Raw genomic sequence first — 22,461 nt, 5'->3', positions numbered from 1 at the left:
GAATATGTGTATTTATTGGGTAAAAGCTGTGGAAATGGAATGGGAGGTTGGTGCCCACAGGGCAGTTCTCTGAGTGGCAGCACCTCCCCTGGTGCAGCTCCCTCTGCCCTCCTGGAGAGAGTGATGCTGGGCCTGGGTCAGCATCTCTGCTCCCTTCAGAGCCACTGCTCAAGAAGGCAGAAGAATCATCTCAGTTCCTAAAAGTTAAAGAACCCCTGACTAAAGCTTAAAACAATTATCTGAAGTTGTGGTTTGCTGTATTAAAAACAAGTTCTTGGTGGGACATACCTATTTTGCTGGTGAAGAAGGTTTATTTTGCTGTTGACTACATTTATGTAGGGGAAAAAGAGAAGAGTCTTGTTTCATATATTTAAAGCATATGCATTTGTTTAACATGAAAAGTGGTATCTCATATTCAGTTTAATTTCTTAATTGGTTAGGGGAATGTGCATTTTATTTGGTGGATAGATGATTTTGTATGGTGTTTCAGCAGTCCAGCTGGACTTGTTCTTTCAGGTTGAAGAGGTTACAAAAAATGCCTGCATTTGTATCACTGTATTCTGAAAAAAAAGCTGATTTCTAAGTTATTTCAGGCTGTAACAGATACTGTAAAACAACTTTTTCTGCACCCACTGCTGCTCCTGCTCCTGGAGGAGAGGTTGTTTTGTGGTTTCACTGCCTGGATGAGATATTTACAATCTCTCTAAAGAAGATTATCTGAGTAGAGAGAGCTTAGGGCTCTCCCAGCTCCTTGGGAATGTCACAGTTATGATTAGGCTGAAAAACCAAATGAGCTGAAAACCCTCCACAGTTGGTTGTGTGTGTAAACCGAGGAACAAAACATTTACTACCCAGAGCTGTGATGTACCAGAAACTGGTTTGATGTGCTGAATCCAGCTCCTGCACCCAGTGTTGCTGTGTTGTATTAATCACACCTGAATTTTTTTGTTTTTTTTTTAATTTGCTGTGAGAGGAGGACATTAAAGTTCTGATGTGTATGAGGATGTGGCATGTCCCTTACACTGAGTTTGGTGGTAGATACTGTATTTTCAGTCAAGAAGAATGAAAATTCCTGCATCAAATAAGGTTCTTTAAGCTGTGTAAATGCAGCATCTTAAGTTTTATTAAACTGGATGTGACTAGACATCACCTGAACTCTCTTGATTCTTTACTTTTCTTCTGTGTTCATAAGTGAGGCTCATGAATATATGCTGGAGCCCCGCATGAGTCTGGAAATGCTCAGTTCATAATCTGGGCTTACTAAAAATCTTGCTATGAAACTTACATTTCTGTCTAAATTAATAGTGTATTGTAAAATATTTCCATCAGTGAACATTAAGGCATGTGTTATTTTTATAAAAATTATCTGTGGCAGCTGTAATTTTTTTTTATTATTAAATATAATATATTGTCAGTTCAGTGTGTGATAATTGCCATAGAGTCAAGGATTGTTCAAAAAACAAAAAAACTGAGTTAGGAGTGGACCTTGAAAGCAGGTAATTTTTAAAAATGTATTTTTAATCTGACAGATTTCAATCTGATTGTATCACTCCCTTGAACTGTGAGGATTTGTTTCAAGGTCTAATCACTGAGATTAGAGCAGGTTTTGATGTATGGCTGTGCAGAAACATGCTTGGACCCTTGCAGCGCTAAGAGAAATAAATATTATGCACGTGGAGTTACTACTATTGGAGTTGTCACCCAGTAAATGGGACCTGGCAGAGATTCATTCCTGAGAGGGCTGGTGCCCTGCCAAACCAGAACGGAAGCTGGAGTTACTGGATTGCACAAGTGCTTGCAAATATTTCCTGAACTGGGAAGTTTTGTTGTCATCATGATGCCTCGAGAAGGCTGAGCTAGAACAGAGACAGACAGAGTTAAAAAATAAAGTAGAGATTTATTAAAAGGCCTCGATGGATCCACCTTGGGCAGCACAAGAGCCCAGCCAGGGCTACACCCAAGATGTACCAAAATGGTCACAAAAGGGACAATGGGCCACGGGGTCTCTCACTTTTATAAGTTCTGCTCCATTTGAATATTGGAGTTCATTGTCCAATTCCAGCTTTAGCCCATCCAGTCCCATCCTTCTTGTTTTTCTCTCTTCATCCCACGTTGTTTATGGTCTTGAGCCTGAAATTTGGGTGGCTGTCCTTGGTCCCCAGCTGGAGAAGGAATTGTTTTGTCTCCCTACTCTATGAAGAGAACTCGCCATCCCCTAATAGGAAGCTCAGAACTGCACACTAAAGGAGTACAGAATGTGAAAAATAGAAAAGCTAAACCTGAGACATCAGTTGTAACAGTGTAAACATCTGAGAGGACATTAATTATCTTCCAGTCACTCAGTACTTCTGTGGGGGAATCAGTGTGGTCCTGCCCCCCAGCCCAAGGCTGTGTGTGGAACCAGATGTCTCAAATGGTGCTGCTTGCTCGACAGAAATTGGGTTTTGGGAAGTTGATTGTCAGGGGATGTTGAGATGGTTTCAGGCTGTCTCCCACGGATCAGCAGAATTTGAAGCCATTCTTTGGCACAAACGTGGTTGCAGTGGGGTGGCAGGGCCAGGTGTGCCCAGCCCCACCCCGGCCGGTCTGGTGAGGGCAGTGACAGCAGGTTCCTCCAGCCTGCTCCAGGTGTGCTGGGCTGAGCAGTGCTGGACCATCCTCCTTGGACCTGGGCAGCAGAAATCCCTTTCTTCCTGCTGGCACTGTCCTGTGGGAAGCAGAAAAACAGAAACTTCCACAGACACTGAAGGGTTTGATCTGCAGCCTTGGAAGAAGCTTGGATTGATGTAAAAATACAATCCACAGACATTAAGCAGAAAAATCATAAACTTATGTTTCTACAGATGTAAGTAAGAATATGCCTTAAGTAAGTGAGAAACTGTATTGAGAAGATGGTGAAGGGTTATAATGTAGGTCTGGGGTTGTATAGAATAAGCTAAGAAGTTAGAAGTTATAAAAGAAGTGTCTGTGTGTATGTGAGGCAGAAGCCATTGGACAAAAGCATCCACAGTGCAGCAGAAGTGAGTAAAGGTGAAAGGTTAGAAAAGCAAAATAAATCCTGTGGCCTTTTCTATTGGCTTAGAAGGTTCTGTATTACCTTGCAACAAAAATCTTGTGACTACTCTTGAGCTATGGCTGAGTGCTTGCACCTCTAAAATCTCACAGCCTCTGAGACTGATGTTTATCTGAGTAATAAATCATTTTAGCTTGAAAATAGTCCCATCCCTTCATTTTTAGCAATGCCAATGACACTGTCCATCCCTTGCAGTGCACCTCAAATCCCTCAGTGTCTGTGGAAATTTCTGTTTTTCTGCTTCTCACAAGGAGGGATGGCTGTCCTTGTCCTGCTTGTGTAGCCTGGGACATATTCCTCTCTTGTGAAGGATCTGCTCTTGGCTCCTGTTCAACATGTCCATAACACACTTCAAACATTTTATTTTATTGAGGTCAAACTTACTTATTTATCCTCTTTTTAAATTGTTTTAGTACTCCAAATGTTATGAAGCAACTAAAGAATTGATAAAGACTTTTGTGCTACACATCAGAGCTGATGTTAAAGGACTTGTGTCTTATGAAAATAGGAAACCTAGTGTGTAGGTAGAGGCGTTTAGGAACACAAATGTTTGGGGTCAGTGTTTGAATAAACTTTGAATTTATAAATTTGAACTGCTGGAAAGACTCCCTGCAATGTCCCAGTGATGGAGAGGATCCATTGGGTGCTGCTGAGGTGCAAAGGGAATTTTAGATCTTGTACATCATGTGCATGATCTGCCCTCCCCTGCTTGTGTCCATGATCTCATCAGATCCATGCCATCCTCATTCAGATCAATAACTCTCTTAATTATTCCATTACTGCTTTTTGTTCTCTGTGAGATTTCAGTGGGGTTGGGTTGGGCTGTCATGTGTTTATTTTAAATTGATTGAAGTCACCTTGGACTTGAAGCCAACAAGTGAATGTGGAGCCCTCAGTGTGATGCTTGTTATAAAAGTTCCTTATTTTGCTTTGGCTGCTGTGGTGGGTTTAGGCAGCAGATGAATTTCCTTGGCATCTTGTGCGTGTTCCTCTTTCCTTTCACCCCACCTCCCCTTCTCTCACAGGGCTGGAGGCTTCTGTAGTGTTTGTAAACAAAAACGAAAAACCAGATCAAGAGGATGGTTTGGTGGGGGAACAGGTTAATTCTTACTGGCTCAGGAAGCCTTGTTGTTGTAGAGCTGGTCTCTCAAACATCTGAGGGAATTCCAGAGGAAATGCCCAGAAGGGTGGGTAGGGAGCAAAGAAGATTCAGAAAATTCCAGGTTTTTTCTGGTGCTAAGTCAATAGGTATGAGTGGAACACACACTGATTCCTGAATATCAAGCTGGATGGGGACAGTAGCCAAAGAGTTGACATCAGTGTTTCTCTTTTGGTCCTACAGGACTGGAAATAACAGAGAAATCAGCTTTTCCCCTGCCTTCACTGTAGCTCTCAAGCATCCTTGAAATCTGGCAGTATTTTTGTATTGTTGGTATTGATATGTCAGCCTGCAGAAAGCAGGTTTTTAATACTTGTCTTATTGAAACTAATTCAAGATGAAACCTGTTGTAAAAATCACCTGTTTTGAGATGCATTCAGAGGAGCATAGTTACCCTTGGGAAGTGTTAAATATATGAAAGGTACTCACAGAATTCTGAGTTACAATTAAGAAAAATACTTGTGTTGCAGCTTTAGGTGTGAGTTGGGAGTGGTAGATTAAAAGCAGCTTCCACTTGAAATCTGAAGGTTTTTGAAGTATTCCGTAGTGATTTACTGCTGGATTATGAAGCAGGGTTTTTAGCAGCCTTTCTGTTTTTAGGAAAGCAAAATCAACTTTTCTCCTGAGTTTACTTCAGGTTTGTGCTTTCTGACATGCTTTGATGTCTGTGGTCTAGCTCAGCGTGCTTTAGCTACACCATAAGCAGTTAAAAGGATTACAGAGATGCTGCTCTCATTAGTGTTCTTAAAGTCTTTGACAAATCAGGAGATCTAATGTGCAATCTAAGGAGATGTGCCTGCAGTTGTGTAACTGACAGTGAAATCTGGGTGCTGGCATCTCCCTGCTGGGACAGAACCTTCTCCTGGGCTCTTCTGGGCTCCTTGGTGACAGGGGCAGGTCCTGGAGCCTCCAGGGAGGTTCTTGTTGTGTCCTTGGTTTCACCCTTGCTCCTGCCTTGCAGTGACCCACTGGGGTAGGAGCAGCCCTCCCCAGGACAGGGAGCATTCCTGGGATGGGCCAGAATTCCCAATTATCTCGGTGTGAGCTCTGCTCCAGCTCCCATCAATGTGCTGGCAGAGCTGCTGCCAGGTCCTGGAGGTCCTACAGATCCATCCATGAACACAATCCTGTGTTTCTCTCGGTGCTTTGTGCTGCTCCTCAGCTAGGTTGGATATTAGGGAAAAAAAATTCACTGAAAGAATAATAAAATACTGGAATTGTCTTCCTAGGGAGGTGGTGGAATCACCATCTCTGGATGTGTTTAAAAAAAGACTGGACTTGGCACTTGGTGCTATGGTCTGGTTGTGGTGTCAGGGCATAGGTTGGACTTGATGATCTTAGAGTCTCTTCCAACCTCATTATTCTGGGATTCTATGATTCCTGAAAGGCTCTGTCTGTCTCAGGAGACTCCATGGGATCTCTGGGAGCCTATTTCCTCCCTGAATCACAGATTTTGGCAGGGAGGGATGGCTCAGGGGAGGAGATGAAGCCCATCTCCCTTTGAGCAAGCTTGGCAGTGCCAGGCAAGGCTTTTCCTGCCTGCCCCACTGGAGATTGGCAACCCAAATTTCCAGCTAGGAAACGATTCCTGCTTCTGCCTTCAGTCAGCCTTAGGCAGGGTGAAAGGAAAAGCAAACTCCATTTGGGCTGAGTGCTGCGTGTAGCAGCAGATGGGGGACAGGGAATGTGTGTGATTGGAAATAGTTTTGCTGTTCTGCAGAAGAGTGGGACCAAAACCAGAATCTGATCTGAACTGCATTGTTAATTGGGAATAGGACTTAAGGGAAGGGAAAATGTGGTGCAGAGAGTTGTGGAAGAGGGATTGGGAGTGTTTGTGCTCATGGTTGTTACAGGTCTTACACACTTGAGGTGTGGAATAGAAACAAGTGGAAAAATGGGCAGTGTGGGTCCTCTAAAGTACAACTAAAGAAGCTTGGAAGCCCACTCCTGTTTTCTGCAGCTCCTGTAAAATTCCCTGTCTCACCAAACCCAACACATCTCAAGAACAGGATATGAAAAATAATCAGTACTGCAGCAGCTACACATACAAGAGCTTTCACACACGGTGAAACCTTCCCCATATGCAGAACTTTGAGATTTTCTGACAACTGAGAGACAAAATTCTTTAGGGAATACCAGCTGAAAGCCATCCAGCAGCTGATGTGTATATACTTACACAACAAAAATTCCAGATATTTGCCATTAAAACTGCTCCATCCAAACCAAAACCAAACCTAAATTGATGTTTAGTGCTGCCTTGGGTCAAACAAACAAAATATTTCAGGAAAACAACAAAACAGAGGAAGCCCAAGATCTGCAATCTCTAGACATCAGAAAGTCAAATTCCTGTGGCCTTTTAGGTCCAAAGCATGATTCTCCCTGAATTTCTTCATGCAACTGCTGCTATCCACAGGAGCACCTGTGGGTGGTGGTGAAGTTTGTAGGGTGCTGAATTGTTCTTTTTTCAGGACCTGAAGCCTATCTGTGTTCCTGCAGCTAATGCTGAGGGCAGGGTTTTGGTGACAGCGTTCTGAAAAGCACAAAGGAACTGCTGCACAAAGTGTTTCAGCCCCTCAGTGCAGGGTTTCATGTGGTGTGGTCAGAACTTCCTGAAAGAAACTTCCCTTTTCTCTGCTCTTTGCTTCAGTGCTGCTCTTGACCTCTGCAGCAACAATTTACAGCTCAAAATTAATAGGAAGGCATCTCTGAGGACATGGGAAATCTTGATGGTAATAATTAGGCTTGAGGGAGATCATAAACCAGTCTGACCTTCAGAATTTGTATGAATGTGTCTTATTCTAATTCACCTGTGATTTGAAAAATACAAATGATCTTTAAACAGTAGTTTTTACTGTGTGCTAATGCTTTTGGAGGGCAGAGTTACGGTAAAAATGTTTGTACCAAGACTAATGTGTTTGATTTGTTTAATGCAGAAAAACAACGTAGTAATTTCTGCAGTTCTGCTGGAGTATAAATAGGATGATACTTTTATATTTACTTTTAGTTTCCTATGTAAGATTTTTTTTTTTTTTTTTAAATTGAGACTGACAGGGAAAATTTGTTTTTCACAGAGGCGATATAAACATTTGAATCTTAGTTTGTCCTAAAATACATTGTCACTAAGCTTTTTGCAATAAACTTTGTTAGCTCACAAATTATCTCATGTTTTGACAGCTAAGAATCTTTTTTCTACGTAAATGCTATTTCAGTGTCATTTTCTCTACTTTTCCCTCCTGCCTTACAAAATTAGCCAGATGTGTATCTTTTCAGTACATTCGCTTTCTAGTACAAATGGTGCTGCTGTAATTTGTTTTTTATTAGATTAAAAGACCACTATATGAGATGTTTAGTGGCTCATATATTATTGGAAAGCTACTGTTGGAAATAAAGGGTGTTGAGATGTGAAAAAAGAGTGTAATGTGCTAAATGAGAATGGCAAGGCCTTGGAATTTGGGTTTTGATCTCTCGAGGTGTGTGCAGAACACTGGGGGCACTTTGTGAGCAGGTTTTATTTGAATATGGAGGTGCAAAACTTTGGTGTTGGTTACCCATGGCCAGAATCCAATCTGTGGGCTCTCACTTGGATCAAAAGGCTTGATTTTATTCAAACTTTCATTGGTTTGGCTGCTTTAAAACCAACACAAAAGTTGCCTTACAGGAAGGGTTTTTCATCTGTAGAATTTGACTTCCTGATGTCTAGAGATTACGGATCTTGGGCTCCCTCTGTTTCATTGTTTTCCTGAAATATTTAGTTTGTTTGACCCAAGGCAGCACTAAACATCAATTTAGGTTTGGTTTGGATGGAGCAGTTTTAATGGTAAATATGGAATTTTTGTTGTGTAAGTATATACACATCAGCTGCTGGATGGCTTTCAGCTGGTATTCCCTAAAGAATTTTGTCTCTCAGTTGTCAGAAAATCTCAAAGTTCTGCATATGGGGAAGGTTTCACCGTGTGTGAAAGCTCTTGTATGTGTAGCTGCTGCAGTACTGATTATTTTTCATATCCTGTTCTTGAGATGTGTTTGGTTTGGTGAGACAGGGAATTTTTAGTTGGATTATTGCTGCTCTGCAGTGAATCTCCTGAGTTCTGAAGCCATCAATTTTAGCACTTGAAAAAATTAATGCTACTCCACTACTAATGTAATTAATCTTGCTGAAATAAATCCTACTGTCCTAATTGAATATCCACAAAGGAGCTGAGCATCGTTTAATTACACTTCTCAAAGTTGTTTTAGTGTGTAAAAATACCCAATGGCTTGGAAAGCGTCTTGAAGATTATATTCTCAATAAATTGTATAGGAATTTGATTTAAGATCCAGTGACACTTCTGTGAAGTGTGAGCCACTACCTGAGTTATAAATAAGTTTTCAAACCTTTATGGGGGCTGTTCATAGACATCTTTAAATGTCACTTTGGTTCATGTAGTAACTCCTTTGCAGTTCTGCTGAGGATTTAAAACTAATTTAGTGATTACAAAGGATAACAAAGCAGAATGCTGGTGTTTTATTGCTTCATCTGCCTCCCTGACCTCATGGAAATAGGTTATATTAGAAATCTTCCTGGGCTACCTGGGAGAACCCTGAGACACGCTGTGGTATTTTCAGGAACATCCCTGAAGTCACCCCAGCTCTCTGGGCACAGTCCTCTTAATGCTTGTCTTGAGACAGGCTGGACTGTAGACTGTTCTAAAAAATAATATTAAAAAACAAGTTTCCTGAGTTTTGTAATCAAAAATCAATGGGGGAGAAAATTAAATACTTGCTTGGGGACAACAAGTGACTTTGCTAAAAATACAGGATTTTTGGGGAAGAAATAAGTAGGAAAAACTGAGGATGATGTAGAAATTAGAGAAATCCCCAGCTAGGTGGGGGGATCCTTGTCTGTGAGGTTTTTTTTTGGGTTTAATTTGGGAACTGTATTTTGGGGTGAAACCTGTTCTACAGCTGTAATGGCTGGTTTTTAATGACAGTGTCAGCTGTGGAATCCTTTCCGCAGGTGAGAGGAGGCGTGTGCTTTGTGTTTGGCCCTTGTGGGCACGTTGCCCTGTGGGTGCTGCTGCCCTAAAAGCCCGTGGGGTGCTGTGTTTTGCAGTGGGGGTGATCCGGTGCCCCATCTGCCGCCAGGAGTGCCGGCAGATCGACCTGGTGGACAATTACTTCGTGAAGGACACCTCGGAGAGCCCCAGCAGCTCCGACGAGAAGTCCGAGCAGGTAGGAGCATCCTGCCAGGCCAGCCTCTGCTCCCTGGGCTGCCAGCTCTCCCCAGGATCTGCTGCTGCCTTTGCCCCCACCTCTTTCTGCTCTCTGGTCCTGTCAGTGCTCCCCAGAATGATTCTGGTGGCTTTTCCCCACCCCTCCTCTGCCTTTTCCCCCATCTCTTTCTGTTATCGGTCCTGTCAGTGCTCCCCAGAATGATTCTGCTGCCTTTTCCCCACCCCTCCTCTGCCTTTTCCCCCACAGCCCTTTCTGCTCCCTGGTCCTGTCAGTGCTCCCCAGGATAATTCTGGTGCCTTTTCCCCAGCCCTGCTCTGCTCTCTGGGCCTTCCAGTGCTCCCCAGAACAATTCTGGTGGCTTTTCCCCACCCCTCCTCTGTCTTTTCCCCCATCTCTTTCTGTTCTCGGTCCTGTCAGTGCTCCCCAGAACAATACTGGTGGCTTTTTCCCACCCCTCCTCTGCCTTTCTTCCCAACCCTTTCTGCTCTCTGGTCCTGTCAGTGCTTCCCAGGATGATTCTGGTGCCTTTTCCCCAACCCTGGTCTGCTCTCCGGGCCTTCCAGTGCTTCCTGGGACAATTCTGGTGGCTTTTCCTCACCCCTCCTCTGCCTTTTCCCCCATCCCTTTCTGCTCTCTGATAGTCAGTGCTCCCCAAAACAATTCTAGTGGCTTTTTCCCCACCCCTCCTCTGCCTTTCTTCCCAACCCTTTCTGCTCACTGGTCCTGTCAGTGCTCTCCAGAACAATTCTGGTGCCTTTCCCCCCACCCCTTTCTGCTCCCTGGGGCTGCCAGCTCTCCTTAGGATGCTGCTGCTGCCTTTCCCCCACAGCCCTTTCTGCTCTCTGGTACCATCAGCTCTCTCTAGAACAATTCAGGTGCCTTTCCACCAATCCTTTCTGCTCTCTGATCCTGTCAGGATGATTCTGGTGCTTTCTCCCCAGCTGTCCTCTGCTCTCTGGTCCTGTCAGTGCTCCCCAGGATGATTCTGGTGCCTTTTCCCCAGCCCTCCTCTGCTCTCTGGGCCTTCCAATGCTCCCCAGGACAATTCTGCTGGCTTTTCACCAACCCTCTTCTAATTTCTGGTCCTGTCAGTGTTCCCCAGAACATTTCTGGTGCCTTTCCCCCAATCCTTTCTGCTCTTTGATCCTGTCAGGATGATTCTGGTGCTTTCTGTCCAATCCTACTCTTATTTCTGGGACATCAGTGTTCCCCAGGACAATTCTGGTGCTTTTTCCCCACCCCTCCTCTGCCCTCTGGGTCTGTCAGCTCTTGCTAAAAGAATTCTGATGCCTTTTCCCCCCAGCCCTTTCTGCTCTCTGGGGCTCCCCAGGACATTTCTGGTTTCTGTTCACCACAGGTGTGTACCAGCTGTGAGGACAACGCCAGCGCCGTGGGTTTCTGTGTGGAGTGTGGGGAGTGGCTGTGCAAGACCTGCATCGAGGCCCACCAGCGAGTAAAGTTTACTAAGGACCACATGATCAGGAAAAAAGAGGATGTGTCCTCAGGTGAGTGTTGGACATCACTTTGTGCTGCCTGTTCCAAGAGCCTTTTCTCTTTAGGCGTTAAAAAGATACGGGAGGATGGTGGAGGTAACAACCAGCTCTGTGTGTTTTCCCCCCAGGATTTGGGAAAAGTTCAGTCCAAAGTTACCAGTGCAAAATTAGTAGCTGTAAAAATAAAGGAAGAACTAAATTTATGACAGTGATACTTTGTGCAGTTTGATGTGCAATCCCTTTGGAAAGGATTTAGAACCATTCTTAATAATCTTTTTGTTTAGTAGAATAAGTAACTAAATGGAGGGGTTGGAATCTGGAGAGCAGTGATATATTGATAATCTTACCCATTGTCCAAGGAAATTAAATTACACATTCTGCTGTATTTTGTTATGAGAAGCAATTATAGTTCTCCCTGTAGAAATATATATATAAGTTTATAGTTACCTTCAATATATGGTTGTTTTGTATTGATATTGCTGAGTAAATGTAGAATTTGAATCTATTTTAGGTTTAATCTCTCAGTGAGCAAAATTTAATATGTGAAATGTGTGTAGGGTTTGTTCAGGTGTGCAGCCATATTAGAAGTAAATTCTCAAACTGTTGTTTGATCATATATAATTAGTAGCCTATTGAGGTCATGTGGAAAATCATCTCAGAACAGGTCCAGGCTATCTGGATTTAATCATTTACAGCCTGTTGAGGTAATGTGGAAAGTGTTCTCCAAACAGGTTGAGGGTATCTGGATTTTAGATTAGAAAATTCTATTGTAAATGGATTAAAAGTTCTGATTTACAGACTTGTAGATTCTCCACAATCTGGATGTATCTGAAAATGATCATATTGAGGCAGAGAGATTGCGACACATTGCTCTCTTCATTTAAATTAATTTGAAATTAATTAAGATCTCCATAATTGTCTTGTTGTATCCTTTCAAAGGAACAAACACTACTTCTCTTTCTAAAAATTTTTTGAGAGTTAAAAAGTTTGCTCTTGAGCTTAGTTCTTTCAGACCATGATCTTATTTAATTTGCTCTATCAAATAAACCTCATTTTGGAGAGGCTTCTCTTTATGTCTTAATGAAAATTTTAAATAAGAAATATGATCAATTTAAGATTAAATATATTAAGCCTCATAGATGAGAAACCCTTAAATTCAACCAAATTATAGGGCCCAAGAAAGAATTACTGATGTTTTTACAAGGAATGCTAAATTGGACTCTCACTGTGATATTACAGCTCAGCTTTCCCTTTGATATCTGCTGGGAAGTGACTGTTCCAAAATCAGAAAGTTTATAAAGTTTATAAAATAAACTATTATTAAACTAACTAGGTTATTAAACTAACTAGTTAGTTAACTAACTAGTTAGTTAAACTACCTTAATATTTCTGTATTTAAACTCAATATTTTTGATATTTAAAAATATCAAATATTTTATATTTAAAATATAAAATATTTTATGAAGTTTATAAAATAAACTTTTATCAGAAGTTTTATTCGTTGTGATTGTGGAGAAGGACTGGTCATTGTGTCATTGTTTTGGTTTTTTTCCTAATTATACTCAAAGATGTGCCCTGGAGACTTTAAGTTTCTCTCAGTGAGTGGCAGCTGCAGGTTCATCAGCTCTTTCTGTACAATAACTTGCATGATATAACCAGCTTCAGAAATGTTGGAGAGTGAGGAAAATGAATTTAAACCCTACCTGCTGTACCTCCCAAAGGCTGCTTTCCTTTTTGCTAAGCTCAAAATATCTTCAGAGCACTGTGCAGCACTTTTTTAGTAAACCCAGAACTATTTTTGGCCATTATTTGTTACTTGGGGGTTTAACTCTTAACACAGGCAATGTTTGCTTTGCAGTTCCCACTTCAGTTGTGTTTGACTAAATGAGGTGTTTGAAGGGATAAGCTGGAAAACCCATGGGTTAAAAAGGATTTTTAAAAAGGGTTAAAAAAGGAAAGGTTTGACCCATCCTTCAGTGTCTCAGAGGTGAAATTATATGGAATTAAATCTTTATGCTGGTGTTTGTGTGCAGTCTTACAGGGCTTTTGGGTGCTCATGAGAAAAGATGAATTCCTCCTTGTCCTTGAATGAATATTGTGAAAACAGCTGTTAACCACAGCTGTAAATCAGAGTCATAAAGGTTGGGAAAGAGCTCTGAGATCATCAAGTCCAACCCCTGACCTGATGCACACACAGTAACTTCAGTGTGAGAGCACCTCTGGAGGTGCCTTTGCAAATTCTTGATTGTTACTGGAAGTTAGTTGTTTTGCTCTTCAGACTGTCTAAGTTTTATTTTAAAATGCAAAAATGGTTTATTTTTAAAAACAGAGGCCGTGGGAGCATCTGGTCAACGTCCTGTTTTCTGCCCTGTCCACAAACAAGAGCAGTTAAAACTTTTCTGTGAAACCTGTGACAGGCTGACGTGCAGAGACTGTCAGTTACTGGAACACAAAGAACACAGGTACAGCTATTCCCATCTCTTATCTCCTGTGCTGTGCTGTCTCAGAGGATGAAGTGGCATTGATGTGAGCTGCTTGTGTTGCAAATCCTGCTGCATTTACTCCTGAACTGATGGACTGAACCCATCCCTTGCAAAGGAGAAGCTGTGTGGAGTGATGGAAACTTGGTCAGTCGAGCTTTGTCAAAGTCTCTTAAAATCAGATTTGAACCAAGCTGGGCTGAGGAGGTTTGGTGTGATTCAGGTGTTAATTTGCCTGGCAGTTCCCAGTGCTATCACTGTGGTCAGGACTTGAATGGAAATTCCTGCAGCCCTGAACACCTGGTGCTGTAAAAGCAGCAAAAGTGATAGAGTGAGTCATGGGTGATGTAATTTTCTGAAAGGGCATTTTTGATTGTGCAACAGTCTTTAGGGGAATTTTGTAAAGCAAAGTATAAATTTTGCCTCTTACATTAGTATATTCTTCTTGTGCAGTAGGGAAAAATGCCTTGGGTTTAGTTGGTTAAAAGTTGCCTCATTCCAGGTGAAATGCTGGGTTTGCCTCTGCTAGAAAAAGAGTTGGAACCCCTTTAAGACACATTCCAGCTTGCTGCTCTTTAGCAGCTCTGTTGTGTAGTTTGAATGTCTGAACAAGCATTTTTCAGTGTTACAATAGAGAAACTGGGGGTAATACATATTAATCAACCACTGCACCACTGCTTTTCCTTAACTCTTCTCTGGAAAGATATAATACTGAATTTAGTGTTCTGTTTTTTCTTTTTTTTTTTTTTAGAAGAACTATTCTGTTTTTCTCAGAGTAGTGATTATTCTCAGACTGCTACAACAGCCTGTGGAGAACTTTTACATTTGAAATAATTATTATTATTAAAAATTAGCACCCTCAAATATTCCAGTTCTGTTCTTCCATAGGCATAAATATCCTGGATGACTCCCTTGTCACAAAGGGTGTTCTCCTGGGATATATTCACTAATTTGGTTTAGTTGGTTTCTTTGCATCTGTTGTGTGCATTTTGGTAATGGATTAACAGATGGATCTTGTCCCACTTACCTGTGCTCTTCCAGAAGGAGAATTCATTGTTATTAATGTGCTTTTTTTTGCAGAATATTCTTTCCATATGGTTCTGTGTGCAGGTGTGAATTACAGATGATTAAAGCACTGCTTTGCCTGCTTGAAGTACAGCTGAGATTTTGTGGAGAATCAACCCAAGTGGAAAAAGAATTGATTTTAATCCCCTGCTTTCTGCTTTCCTGAAATCCGCATAGTTTACCCCAAAGGAGGGTGAATTCAATTTCAGTGCTTCTATGGTCCAGTGTTCAGAGTTTTAATCATAGAATTCCAGAGCAGTTTGGGGTTGGAAGGGAACTTAAAGATGATCCAGTTCCACCCCTGTCAGGGGCAGGGGTTGCTGGGGATTCTGTAGAAAACTGACAGTTTTTTTAGCAGATTGCTGCTGTGAGGTTCCTCTAATTGAGGCAGTTTCCAGTCCACACACTTGGGAAGCTGGAAGTGCAATACTGAAAAAAGAAAAGTATTTTGGCTGTAGCAAGAGCTACAGCAGAATTTTAGCAGTACTGAATGTAGATCTTTCACTTCTCCTTCAAGTGGAAATACAATTTCAAATTTAATGAAAATAATTTCAGCAATTCAGCAGCTCCCAAACATTACAAATTTTGCCGTCTTTGGGCTTTAGGAATGCTACTTTTTTGTATTATAGTATCTAAAATCTCGTGCTGCTGTCTGTCTGCAAGAACTTTAGTCTGTTCTTAGAAAAAGGAAAATTCCAACACTGAGATTGAAGAATCTGAACTCTTGGAGTTCAGATTTGTGTGTTGCTGGTACAAATTGAATTAACAGGAGTTGTTTTTGTTGTCAATGATGTTCTTTGTCTGAGTCCCTGTTATCATGGTTGTGAGTCATTTAAATAAAAAAAAATGTCTTGCTGTTTGATGACAATCCAGACAGTCTTTTCCTGTTGGATTGTAATTTTCTGCATTGTGACAGAAAACAACAGTAATTTCTTCTTCATTTTCTTTGGAAGATGGTGCAAGTTGTTTCTAATGGACCTTACAGAAATGCTTCATTAATTGCAGCAATTTTCTGCCAAATTGAATATTGGGAAAACATTGCCAAGGTGTTCTGGGACCTTAAGTTTTCCCTGTTGTTAACAAATTACATTTCAGAAGCATGAAGTTTATTTATTGCCAAGACAAGACTTAGCCAGTGACTGTTAGAAATTCTGGATTTTGAGCAGTTGATCAGAAAACCTGGAAATTCATGGCACTGCTTTAATTTCCCTTGGCATTTTCAGCAAAGGCATAGTGTTTCTGTGGCATTCTTTATTCCAGTATTTTAGGAAAAGGCACCTAATCCTGTTATTTTCCCTCAGTGTTGGTACTTACCCTATATTCAGATGAAGTAATGGAAAGTACCTTTGATAGCAGCTGTTTAACTGAAGAGCTTGGAAGGGAAAATTCTTCACTTGGAAGCAGCAGAGCTGAGAAAAACTTAAAGTTTTTTAATAGGGAAATTTTCTTCAGATTAAAGTAATGCAGTCAAACATGAGCAGCATCATCTCAGGTGAAAAACAGGGGAATTTGGGGTAGTTTAGGGGTTGTTTTTTGGTATCCTTTAATGCGTGTTTAAGCTGTTGGTGCATTTTCCTCCTCAAGCTCTGAGGTTTCTGTCCCATAGCCTGCTGTCCTGGGAAATGAGGCAGTGCACCCCTGTGGGGTTGGAATTGATAATTTCCCACAGAGGTTCAGTCTCCTGGCCAGTATCAGGACTTTATCAGCACTTACACATTTTGTATACTAGTCAGAGTACTCAGAGTCTGATTTTTTTTTCCTCGGTGTTTTTTCTCAGTGTTTTTTTGTTTTTTTTTTTCCTCTGTCATATTTTTTCAAAATGTCATGGCTTTGCAGCTGAACGGGGAGCCCTGAGTTCCAGCCCACTGCCCCTGGGTAATCAGTGTCTTTTCTTGCTTGTTGAAAAGGTACCAATTCCTGGAAGAAGCTTTTCAGAACCAGAAGGGTGCAATTGAGAACCTGTTGGCCAAACTTCTTGAGAAGAAGAATTATGTAAATTTTGCAGCTGCCCAAGTTCAAAATAGGTGAGTTCTCCAAGATGATCAGCTATTACATTGCCTTTTTAGTGAGTCACAGTAAGATGAGTGGTGGCACTAGAATAACACACTGGAGTTAATTCTGTGTCTTAATTACTTTTCATGATGTTTATTTTCCCCTACAAGACTGCATCTCTTGGGAGTTCTTACAAGAAATAAATGTTAAAGATTATATCTTTTGCGACAGCTTTGAATAGAACCAAAGGTGTGCCACGTTCATTACACTTTGGGGGTGGGTGAGAAGAAAACAAATAAAAAAGGCAAGAAAACCCATCCTATAATTTCTTCTAGGTTAGCTCTAGGCAACAGAATGGTTGAAATATTAAAATATTTTTATGTTTCATAGTAAGGCCTCTGATAACTGTGTAACAAAAACTTAGTGTAAATTTGAATAGGAAATTGTGGTTGGCTCTGGGGTTTTGATTGTTTTTTTTTTTAAGTAGCTTCACTTAAGATTTCCAGGGTTATCTGAAATTCAACGTCACGTTAAATAGCAATTGTAGAGGCAGAGGGAGCTGGTGATCTCTGCTGGCTCTGCTCCCCATGGGTGACGTGGTCGTGCTGCAGCTCAGGGAATTCCACCCTGGTTCTCAGTGGTTTTGTGAGCCTTCTGCAGCTTTTAGGTCATTTGCAAAATGACACATCAGCTGGGGGTGGAAAGTACGAGGGCAGGAGGAGGATGTGCACCGCAGAGAGAAAGAGAAGTTCTGATGCAAATTTTTAACTCCTTGTGATGCCATCTATATTTTAAAAAAAAAAGCACTGTAAGGGAGGAAGAACATACAACATGACAGGCAAATGTGTGACGAGGGAAGCAATGAAAATTGGTTTTTATGTGCTGATTTTCTATGGAAGTCTTTGAAAGGTCCCAAAAAATACCACCATCGTGAAGCATGGAAATGTTACACACTTGAAGAGACAGTCATGTAGGCAGTAATGAAACTGAAAGCTCAAGAAATGTCACAAAACATTCTCTCACAAGAATTCCAGGCCAGGAATGGGTGATGGAATTAACACATTGTAATGGTGGGGTTTTTTGCTCGAGAGTTTCTGGCTTCAGTGAATTCAGTGAATTTCTGCAGCTGGGATTGAGTTGTGGCAAGATCTCAATTTTCTGCTGAGCCAAAAATGACAATTCATTCCACTGCTTTGCTGGGTGTGTAGGACACAAAATCCATCAACCTAAAAACTTCATGGAGTAGGAAAAATAAAGGTATTGCAATTTTGTTGTCAGTGTTGGCAGGTGGTACAAAATCAGCATCATCTGTGATGGTGGAGCAGTGAAGCGTTGAAGGAACAGCTCTGCTGGAATAATTGTTGGGTACCAGAGCCAAGGGTGGATGCCATGGACTTAATAAAGGGTTGGTTGGGTGTTTTTTGGAGCAGGAGACCAGGTTGTGCTGTCATGAAAAACCTCGTGTGCCCCAGGTGCCTTAAAGGGCTTTGACCCCAGCAGTGCTCATCATCAGAGTGAGTGTGGGTCCTGTGGCTGAGTGACATCACATCCTTGATCTGGCAGCAAAAAAACTCTTCAAAAAAGGACAATTCAAGCCTTCACATTGGCTCGTGGCAAAGAATTCTGCTGCAATGTGTTCTTGTTAGATTAAGGCAGTGTAGGATCAAATAAATCCAGAATTTCCATGAGTTTAAGAAATGCTGTGTTTTAAATTCTGTGGCCAGAGCTCAAGATGATTTGCTTGAATCTGAAGAAGTTGGATATGCACTAAAACTGAGGAAAAATGGCTGTGATTAAGAGGGTATAAAAATCTGACAGCCAGTAGTATTAAAGCACAAGCGAATAATCTAAACTAATATCAGGCACATCATTAGTGAAATGTTTATCCCTTTATTTCGTGTTAATTACAGATCTGTAATAACTTCTTTGTTACAAGGGAGGAATTAATTTGAAATTCAGGGTTGATTTCTTTTCTGGTTAATATAAATTATCTTAAAAGTTTAAAGCATCAGATATAAATTTTTTATAGTGAGTGACACAATTTGGATATAAATTTATAAATGTCCCTAGACACATATGGTTGTGGCTGGTTATTTCTCTAAATTTATCTTTATAAAGTGTGTAAACTACAAGTACTTTCATATTATTTGAAGTAAAACAAGTTGTAAATTTGTATTTGGCAGTGAAGTGTAAAGTGACTGACAATCCATTGCTTTTTTAAATTGTTTTTTTAGGATAAAAGAAGTACATGAAACCAACAAACGAGTAGAGCAGGAAATCAAAGTGGCTATATTCACCCTCATCAATGAAATCAATAAAAAGGGAAAATCTCTCCTACAACACCTTGAGGTACACTTGAAATAAAAAGCCATGGTGGTATTGAGTTTCCAGTCCCCTGTTGAGGGGAAACATTTGAAAATGGTTTGTTTGGTGTGACTGCAGGTGTTGCAGTACTGAAACTGCCTCTGAGGGACATGCTGGAGTTAAATCTCTTTTTTTATCCTCTCATCAGAGCCTGTGGCTCCTTCAGTTTTGTGTCTGTGCCTTGTATTCAAAATTGGGCTCATTGTAAAGGAGTGGCCTGAAAATCTCCTTTTCATGTTCTCTTTGCTGTATTTCTGTATTATAACATAATGCTAAGGTGTGTATCATTTAATAATTTCCTCAAAAAGCTTTTTAATGTTCATGTAAGAACAGTAAGAGCAGTCTCTTGTATTTGTACATGAAGGTGTAATGCTGTATTTAAAGTTGCATTATAGTATTATGCAACTTTAGATACCATGAGTTCAAGCATTCTTTCCGGATGGCATGTTCTGAATAATTGCATTGTGACTTCCATTAAAATCCATGAAAATTTTATCTGAATAGAGGAAATCCCTTGTAATAAGTTGGTTCAGTGCATATGGCCAACCTGCCATGAAAAATTTATAATCTGATGAATCACAATAGATTTTTTTGTGGTTAAGGAACAATTATTTGGCAAGGAAATCAAATATTCTTGGAAGAATGGAGTAACTCGACCATTAGTAAAAGAAACAATGCAAAATTACATGAATTTTGGCTTTTCTTGTTTACCTAGCATTTATTAAAGTTTCTTTGGGACGTTTTCCTTTTGATCCAAAACCTGCCAGCAGTTTGCGTTTTCCTCCTACCTCTGAAAGCCCCATTGTCATAAATCACTTTGCAATTTGCAATGACTTCATTGTGACAGAGTGTCCTTTTCTTTGCAGAACGTGACAAAGGAGAGACAGATGAAGCTGATCCAGCAGCAGAACGACATCACTGGTCTGTCACGACAAGTGAAGCATGTGATGAACTTCACTAATTGGGCCATCGCCAGCGGCAGCAGCACTGCCCTGCTCTACAGCAAGCGCCTGGTGAGGGGCACCTGGGGCTGGGGCAGTGCTGAGCTGCAAGGGACTCCCCCACAGGGATCATCCAGTGCAGCTCCTGCCCTGCCAGACACCCCAAAATCCCAGCCTGGGCATCCCTGGCAGCGCTGGCCAAACGCTCCTGGAGCTTGGGCAGCCTGGGCACCGCCCAGGGCCCTCTGGGGGAAGAGCTTTGCCCTGATACCCGACCTCAACTCCCCTGGCACAGCTCCAGCCCTTCCCTCAGGTCCTGTCCCAGCTCACAGAGTCTCTCTGCTGCTCCTGAGGAAGAAGCTGCAGCCCCCAGTGAGGCTCCCAAAACACAGCACCACGTGAAGCAGAGAAATGTTACACACTTGAAGAGACAGTCACATAGGCAATAATTAAACTGAGAGCTCAAGAAATATCACAAAACATTCTGTGATAGGAATTCCAGACCAGGAATTCCTCAGCCCCCTCTTCTCCAGCAGAACAAAGTGCCCTCAGCCACTCCTCATGTGGCTGCACAGACCTGGCTGTGCAATTCTGTCCCAATTGTTGTGTCAGAGAGGGCAAAATTCCAATATACCTGGAGTGAGATAAGACACAGAGTCAAGTGTTGGTAACCACAAGGGTAATTCACTTTTACTGACATGAATACCCCCAGTTCTGCATGTGCAGGCTGTTTACCTGTAAGCCCCAGGTGTGTGCTCACCACTGCTGCTGTAGACCATCACTCTGCCACCAACTTTGCCAGTCTGGGAACACGTCCTGAGCCACAAACACAGAAGGACAGGGGAAGCAAACGTATCCAGAGTAAGATACAAATGAGGTCAAATGTTGGTAGTCCAAAGGATACACCCAGTTCTGCCATGTGGGTCCATCATGGCACCGTTACCTTCAAGTTCAGATCTTGTAACAGAGCCAAGCAATTGTGCAGCAATTCACCTCTTACCATAAGGCTTTAGGGAGTGTTAGGGGAGAAGGAATGGGGTCAGCTCTGTGAAGGCACCTCAGTGTTTCCCTGGAGTCATTGCAGTAATGTGGTGTAACAGTGCTGCTCTGCAGTCCTCAGAGTAAAGTTGCACAATGTGGGATTTTCCTGACAAATGGAGAATTTCCCAAGGCTATGAACCAAACTTGCTGCTGCCAGTCCTTGTTGGTGTTCCATGGCCTAAACTCTCGGGGTAGACACACACTTGTCTCTCTGTCTTTATTTCTCTGTCAGCAGCAGAGTGTTTTTGTTTCTCTCAGATAACGTTCCAGCTGAGGCACATCCTGAAGGCACGCTGCGATCCCGTCCCCGCTGCCAACGGGGCCATCCGCTTCCACTGTGACCCCACCTTCTGGGCTAAGAACGTTGTCAATTTGGGTGAGAAAACTCTATTTGTTTCATCTGTGATGCTGGAAAAACTCTGTTCAGTTGGGGGTGTTCATCCAGCAGGACTGAGTGCAGTGCAATACATCTCTTAATGCAGGAGACAAAAACTCTCTTGACCATAAACTCTCATAACCCATCCAGCCCTGATTATCCTCCTTATCTTCTCTGTTCTTTCTGTTAGCAGAGCTTTCTCAAAATGGATACTGTTTTCCAAGATACAATGGATATTGTATTGGGACTGGTTCGAGGAATGGCCCTAATCAGAATCACAGAGTGGTTTGGGTTGAAAAGGACCTTAAAAGTCATCTCATCTCCCCTGCCATGGCAGGGACCACCTTCCACTGTCCCAGGTTGCTCCAAGCCCTGTCCAGCCTTGCCTTGGACACTTCCAGGGCTGTGGCATTCACAGCTTCTCTGGATTGGACACTGCACCTGTACCATTTCCAGTATATTAAATATAATCACTTTGAGTTTGCAAAGTACAGGTTTGGAATGAGAGAAGAGGGCAGAGCACATTGAGACAGAGATACCTGTTAGCACCTGCTTGTGATAAAAATCTCATAGAAAATCTGATAAAAATAGCAGCTTTTCTGTATACTCCTTGCTCTGAGTCCACCATGCAGGTTGGGGTGTTCCTGTCTTCAGTCAAGAGTATTTATTCTCTGTGGGAGACAGGAAGCAGAAAGGAAACTGCCAACCTGAATAAAAAGGGATGTACAGATTCAACTGAATACACATTCACAGTCAAAAATCAACATTTTGCCTTTATATATAAAAATAGGAAAGGAGTTATCTGGAGAGGCAACATGGTCCATGACATTGGAGTAAGACAGGACTTGCTTGTAGCAGTGTTTTGTGTTGTGTTTGTAGAACCTGTTCAAAGTCACTCAGTGGTGGGACACACAGATATCTCTTTCCAGGCTTTGCTTCTTTAGACACAGAAACTTTATGCTCAACGTGTTTGTTTTCTGTTTTATTTCTCATTTTGTCCATTTCTTGTGAATGCAGAGAAGTAATTTCTGTCTGTTGTGGCTTTTAGGCTGTGCAGTTCCAGTTCTTTAACTTTTTCCTCACAGATCATGTTTTTAATTTTGCACTTAGTTCTTGTAGTCTTAGTTCTCTTTTTGCTTTTATTGTGTATGAAGACATAAAGAGCGCTTAAATTTTAATGTTTCAAGCGTAAATTGCTCTGAGAAAACTGCATTAGAAGCATCTGAATATTCCACATATGTCAACCTTTGGAGGGTGATGAGA

General features: G+C 41.7%; 1 protein-coding gene across 2 annotated transcripts in view; it reads left to right on the top strand.

The window, feature by feature from the left end:
- TRIM33 (tripartite motif containing 33) overlaps window positions 1–22,461 on the top strand; it is a 40,417-nt gene that overhangs the window by 3,444 nt on the left and 14,512 nt on the right. For both annotated transcript variants that reach the window (XM_085561376.1, XM_031506945.3), the window contains exons 2-8: window positions 9,325–9,443; window positions 10,804–10,951; window positions 13,269–13,401; window positions 16,392–16,508; window positions 18,711–18,825; window positions 19,707–19,853; window positions 21,081–21,198. In XM_085561376.1, the coding sequence (XP_085417502.1) occupies window positions 9,325–9,443; window positions 10,804–10,951; window positions 13,269–13,401; window positions 16,392–16,508; window positions 18,711–18,825; window positions 19,707–19,853; window positions 21,081–21,198 (897 nt within the window). The remainder of the gene's footprint in view (window positions 1–9,324; window positions 9,444–10,803; window positions 10,952–13,268; window positions 13,402–16,391; window positions 16,509–18,710; window positions 18,826–19,706; window positions 19,854–21,080; window positions 21,199–22,461) is intronic.

This window comes from Lonchura striata, chromosome 26 (genome assembly GCF_050655825.1).
Source record: "Lonchura striata isolate lonStrDom1 chromosome 26, ASM5065582v1, whole genome shotgun sequence".
NCBI lineage: Eukaryota > Metazoa > Chordata > Aves > Passeriformes > Estrildidae > Lonchura > Lonchura striata.
Note: the sequence above shows the minus strand (reverse complement) of the source record. Positions and strands in the feature narration are given on the sequence as shown.